At 36.1% G+C, this 6,481-nt stretch overlaps 1 protein-coding gene across 1 annotated transcript; it reads left to right on the top strand.

Moving 5' to 3' along the window:
• Positions 1 to 525: 525 nt before the first annotated feature.
• LOC149300525 (nucleoredoxin-like protein 2) lies at positions 526 to 4,589 on the top strand. Its single transcript, XM_089485218.1, has 2 exons — positions 526 to 824; positions 4,418 to 4,589. The coding sequence occupies exons 1-2, from the start codon at positions 526 to 528 to the stop codon at positions 4,587 to 4,589; spliced, it is 471 nt and encodes a 156-aa protein (XP_089341344.1).
• Positions 4,590 to 6,481: the final 1,892 nt, after the last annotated feature.

Raw genomic sequence — 6,481 nt, 5'->3', positions numbered from 1 at the left:
AATGGAAGCAGACTGCCATCAATTTAAAACCTATAATTTTCTTCTACAGTGCATCTGTTAACTCTTTAAGTGCCAGTGTGGCAATGCACTTCATTGTATGCTTCTGAAACTTGCATGGTTTAAAATTAAGAGTATGAGAAACACGCTTCCTTTATTTATTATTATACTTATTATTATTATTATTTTATTTATATCTTACACGTAGTGACAATTTGTACTTTTGTAAGAAACAGCAGCATAGTTACTACATAGTTTATTGTGTTTTACAAGATGTACTATGCTAAATGGCTAAATAATTATTACTTTTCTTTGTCATAGTTACTGTTACTTTCCAGTTGGGTAACAGATGGCACAAGGGATTTCACTGCAGAATATGTCAGAATAGGATTAAATATAATGACAAGAGAATTAAGGGGTCATTCACTTATTTTTATTCATGCTTATTTAAGTGTTATATTTTACATCAACAACTTAGCTATATTGTATTACTATTTTTTTTTTCTTTTCTTTATTGTAGCACTTACAATGGATGTGTTGTCAGGGCATATACTGGTTAATAAGGATGGAGACAGGCTGGACCCAGAAGATGTTTTGCAGAATAAGATTGTTGGCTTGTATTTTTCTGCTGGGTGGTGTTCTCCCTGCAAAGATTTCACCCCAATACTATGTGACTTTTACAGTGAATTGATGGATCACTCCCACTCACCCCCACCATTTGAAATTGTATTTATCTCTTCAGATAAAAGTGCGGATGACATGGTGGATTATATGAACACAATGCACGGGGACTGGTTGGCTTTACCCTGGCATGATTCATACAAGCAGTAAGTGCTCAGGTGTTTTTCCCAGGGAACACAGTGTCCCCTGAGAGGCAATCTAACAGTGGTATGTAAATGGTAATGCTGTTTTGAAAACACCATGTTTTATAGGGATAACAAAACCTTTTTTTTTTTTTGCTTTTGATTAGAAACCTAAACAATGTGCTTTTAAGGTCAATAGTCTAAATCATTTCAACTAAACATAACGTTAGCATGTAGTAGGCCACAGTTTGAAAGAGTTTTTGCAATACTGCAGCCTTTTCACAATCATGCAATTTCCCATTTATTTCACTATAATTATTTCCCATCAGGAGGAAACCTAATATTTTCTATTGACTCCCCAATGGCATTACAAGCTGAACTGAAGAAAAAGGCTCCACACATGTGTAGGCTGTTAGCATGTGAGTGCATGTTACTGTATGGTGTTGGAGTGTATATGTTAGCATGTTAGCATATGTTGTTAGCATGAGTGTGTGTATGGTGTTAGAGCAAGTGGGCATTCAAATGAGTACACTGAACACAGTCAGGCTGGCCCTATCATACAGTGAAAAGAAGGACACCAATCTGTGTGTATGGGGGGGTGCATATTTTATTGCTCCCCTTTTAACGACAAAGGACACAGCAGAGGCAGTACTCCAGCACGCTGCCTATGATATAAGTTGCACAAAAAGGGGTAGCCATAAGTAAGCATTTATGTTTAATAGGTAAAGAACTATAAGAATAGCAATATTTTTTCTACATTTATTTTGGCTTGCTTCATTTTTACATGCAAAAACAGTCCGTTGACGACCAATGGCACATCATGGCATTAAACAAGCTTAGAATGCAGTCTACGAACGCTTACTTCCCTTAAGCCGTGTTGCTGTAATGCCTCGATGTTGAGGCATTCAGCACCCCTGAGATCGGCAGCAGGGGCCCCGTGTGGCCCCTACCCAGATGTAAACATCCGCCATACACTTTATGGCAGGGGACAGCCGTTTTAAAAGAGCTTAGGAGGCGATCAACGATCTTGCCTCTTCAAAGATGGCGGCATCCTTTAAAGAAATAAACAAATTTCCAAGAGGTTCTCTCCAGTCCCTCGTGAGAACTCTGGTACTGGCTTCAACCATGCAAGCCAATGGAGCCCAGCTTTCTAACCACAATGTGAATAGTAAAGTATTACAAAAATTAAAAAAATAGCTAAAAAAATTTGAAATGTAGTAACATTTAAAAATAAATATGCAGTGATGTCACCCAGTTCCAACAAAATGTTAAAAAAAAAGTCCAAAAGTAGAAAAAAAAATGAAAAATGTTTTTTTTATGAGCAAGTGCTAAAATTAGCACTGTATCTTCCAAAAAATCCTGACATGGTTAAGATTATAAACTCATTTGAGCAGGACCCTCCTCACCTTTTGTCTCTGTAAGTCAAATTGTTATGTTACATACTACTTGTTATGACCTGTCCTCCCATTGTACAGCACTATGGAATTTGATGGCGCTATATAAAACAATAAATAATAATAATAAATAATAGCATTTCAAATGTCCCAAACAGGACACAGACTGACCAAAATTACAAAAAGAAGTGCACCTCCCAAATGTGGCCTTTTAGCCCCCAAACATCCAGACAAACCCATGCTGTATTCCCTGTACTCAAGAGATGTTGCTGAACATATATTGGGGTATTGTTTGACAGTGATAGGAGTGATAAATTCATATCTGAAGTACAATGTGGGGAAAAAAATATATACCACCACAAGGCTGGTGGTAAAATTAGTGCAAGAAAAGGGTTAAAATACCGGCATTTGAGATACCTTGGGCTGTCTAGATTTCAAAAATATATGGTTTGATGGGGTTAATTGCAATAGCCGCATAAAAGATGTCCAAAATAGCATATGGGGGCAGCAAGGCCAGGTTTGGAAAAAAAATGGTTTTAAAATTGCAAAATGCTAACTTGTACTTCGGGTATTCTAAACACAGGATAAATAGTAGGATCTATTTAGCAGGTTTTTATGACCTTTTTTAGATGAGTAAAAGATTTTTCAATTCGTCATCATAGTTTATTATTTTTTATAGGACATCATATGATCAAAAATGAAGAAAGCCCTTCTTCTCCTGAAAAAACCAATATATAACTTGTGTGGGTACAGTAAATAGAAGAAGAGAAAATTACAGCTAAACATGAGCATTGCAAAAGTGTTAAAACAGCCATTGTCACGAAGGGTAAAAATATAAAAAACAGCCTGGTCCTTAAGGGGTAAATAAAATATTTGTTTAATAATGCGTACTATTACAACTACAAATAGTAGATAAGGTAATTACAATTAGTATTGGGCTTTTGGATCTTTTTGGAATCTAGCAATACTCCTGATGTTAGCATCTGTCTCTATCAACCAATATCAAATCCTTGTTTCTGACCATGATTCATTCAGAGGGAAAGTACACAGTAGAAGAATAGACTAAAGGGCATAGAGCAGGATGTTCAGAAGACTGGGTAGAGGGGTACAAAATAAGAAGAGCCATGCACTGTAAGAAAAGAACATTCATTGTAAGTTAAAAAAGATTTGGGGAGGTAACATTGCACTCAAATTTTACATGCTTAGAGTGTACAGTATCCTTCAGCTGGATAGAAACTGGAAGCAGCTTTCGCTGAAGAATATTTTAGGTCAGCCTGTATTTCACATCTGGTTATTGCATTCTGGCAGTGTACCATTTTATACAAAGTTAATCTGCCATGCTCACATGGCCGGAGTTGTTAGTGTGCTTTGGTGTATTACATTTTATACTTGTTTTACATTGTGGCACGTATTCCTTGACACATGTTTAGGAATTTATTATGTGACTTCTGTGCTATGTTTAACACAAATTTTGTTTTTTTCTTTTCCCCAGACATTTTCATAGTTATAGCCAAGAGCAATCATTCTGGGTTATTGATGGGCAACAGGAATTCCACTTTTTGACAATTTATTGGCATAATGTATCAATTAAAATTAGCAAAGGGAAAAAATACAGGCTTCTTATTCTTGCCATTCTTATCTAAATCATGTTTTTCAATAATGTCTATATTAAAATGTGTTGGATGCAGAAGTAGTACAAAAACAGTGTATCAATCATTTCATTCATCACTAATCTTCCAAACTTTTATTATTGTTATGCAATTTCAAATGAGTTGTACAAATGGAAATTACCATCTGAACAAAAACCCTTATTGAAATTGGTACCTACTTATTTATGGCTTATCTTTTTTTTTTTTTTACACCAGTGAACTTTTTCTAAGCACTACACAATGCAGAACTTTTTTTGTCATACATAGAGCAACATGAACAATTGTTCATGGACTATGAGTTTCATTTTTTCTTATCCTGTCCAAAACACAAACCTATGTTGACTACCACTGATGCAATGAAACATGCATGTTAGGCTTCAGTCTGTGAAACTTTATCCTTAAAAATAAACTGATGGATTAGTTTATGCTTTTTCTTGCAAAATCTTGTCTGTATTTGTATAAAAAATATGTTTGAAATTCCAAACATATAGATTTTGAGTGAAAAGCTGGTCGCTCAGAAGGTCTCAGGTTTCATTTATTGTCCTCACTGTAATTCTTTCTGTTTTGTTTACAGTGAACTAAAAAACATGTATAAAGTAGTAGCTCTTCCAAGACTGGTGATTGTGAAGCCAAATGGAGAAGTCATTACCGACAAAGGAAGAAAACACATAAGAGAAAGAGGGCTGGCGTGTTTCAGATCATGGTTGGAAGGGGCAGATGTTTTCCAAAACTTCACTAGCAAATAAAGGCACAATAGTTATTTTTATAGTTTAAACATGAATCAAAGTAATAGTTTACTTGTTATCTATGAATATTTTTATAGAAATGTTATTTTTGTATGATTATCTACCTCTGAGTATTGATCTTTCTTGTCTAAATAGAAATGTATGAATCCAGGGGGGAACTTATGTTTTATATTTCTATATCTTTGCACTGGTTATGATTACAAACAGCTGACTAAACATTCCAAATCGTGTAGGTTCATGGACAGTGTTTGGAAATATCATAAAATGTTGTTGTATTTTTTTTTACTCTATAGAGTATAGTAAATACAAATGGTACCTTTATGCAGTCATAGTAAAAAGTATAAACAAATTGGTTTCGATTCAATGACCTGACTAAATCAAGTCTATATAAGAAGATACAGAATGGTCATTCTATACACAGTATGAACATACAAATTCAATTCTCCAGACTCAAAATAAATAGCCAACTGTCTTTACCCAAAATGCATATAACAAAGTAAGTGTCTATATAACATCACTAATCATAATAATCACTCCACAATGTACAGCCAAACCACTTAACCACCAACTAGAGCAGAGAAAAAATTCAAAATGACATATGAAATGTTGATTACAGCCATTCATGCAGGGAAACTTGCAACAACCTTTCTAAAAAAAAAACAATATAAAGAAAAGCCTGTGTATGGGAGTTCATACAGCTACAACATAGGGCAAATGAGACGAGGATATTTAGACTGATAAAAAAGTGACACAGATAGTTGACACCGGAGGTATTTGACAGTCGCTATAAGAAAGAGCACTGCATGGTAAATTACACATAATACACCTTTGCACACATCACAAGCACAAAATCCATAGACACCAAAAACACAGTTTTTTGGGAGGACAAATTTTGTTTTCTGACCACTTGGTTCGGATAAAATTCGGAGGCCTTTTTTGATTTGGAAACCAAATTCAGAGGGCATTTCCAAAGGGGGAGGTCACTTCCACCTTCTGGACTCACCTTTCACTTATAGCAGCGGCATCTGACAGCAGCAAGGTCTAGGAAGAGATCCAGATTTGATTTTGCATTTCAGGACCACGACCAGCAATAGCAGCACTTTACAATGGATACACACATTCAGCGGCCCATTGGACCATTTTGATGAATTGGTCCCTTAATATAAGGGAGGTGATATGACAGGAGTAGTAGTAGGAAACTGGGTAGTATAAAGAATAAATATAAATATTTAAAGAATTGATCTCCCAGGAAGGATCAGGAAGGGGATTGAGCTGCAGAGGCAGGCCACAAGCAGACACATCCAGATTGTGTAGAATTGTACAAGAAGACAAAGGAGCAGCAGCAGCAGTAGGGCACTGGGCCAGAGCAAGCCCAGGTAGACAGACACATCCAGCTGTTTGGTACAGGACTGAATTCCCACAATATATGAGAAATGTTTAAAAATTGACCACCCCAGAGTAAGGGAGAAGATTGAGGAGCAGCAGCGATAGGGCAAGTAGCCTGGACAGACATGGACAAAAAGACACATACAGCCTTAGGTGCAGGACTGAATTTCTACCCATATATGAAAAAAAAAAGAAATTGATTCGCTAGAGAAAGGAAGAAGACAGAGAAGCAGCAGCAGTAGAAGGACACTGGGGCAAGGCAGGCAGTGTCAGAGAGGTACATGCACCCCACTCTTGAGGTCTTGAAAGAGTAGGGGTGTCACTGCTAATCTTTGCTGGTTCTTGTATTTGGATTAATATAATGTGTATTCTCTGATCAACTTGCACATGGGTCCTGCTCTCACTTTGTTTTACTGTTTTCGCACAAAATGGTTGTATTCTTTATTTGCCTTCTGTTTGTAGGGAAAGCTCATTTATTTGTATAAACATAAAAAACAGACACTTTT

The sequence above is a fragment of the Sceloporus occidentalis genome, unplaced genomic scaffold, assembly GCF_023333645.1.
Source record: "Sceloporus occidentalis isolate IW3139 unplaced genomic scaffold, rSceOcc1.0.p SCAF_24, whole genome shotgun sequence".
In the NCBI taxonomy this organism is placed as follows: Eukaryota; Metazoa; Chordata; class Lepidosauria; order Squamata; family Phrynosomatidae; genus Sceloporus; species Sceloporus occidentalis.
The sequence above is the reverse complement of the archived record's forward strand: the minus strand, read 5'-3'. Positions and strand labels throughout refer to the sequence as shown.

What these genes read in the sequence shown, in the direction of transcription:
- LOC149300525 (XM_089485218.1), top strand. Translation starts at nt 526, where the DNA reads ATGGATGTGTTGTCAGGGCATATACTGGTTAATAAGGATGGAGACAGG. An exon ending in TGGCATGATTCATACAAGCA is followed by an intron (nt 825 to 4,417) that starts GTAAGTGCTCAG and finishes TTTTGTTTACAG; the next exon opens with TGAACTAAAAAACATGTATA.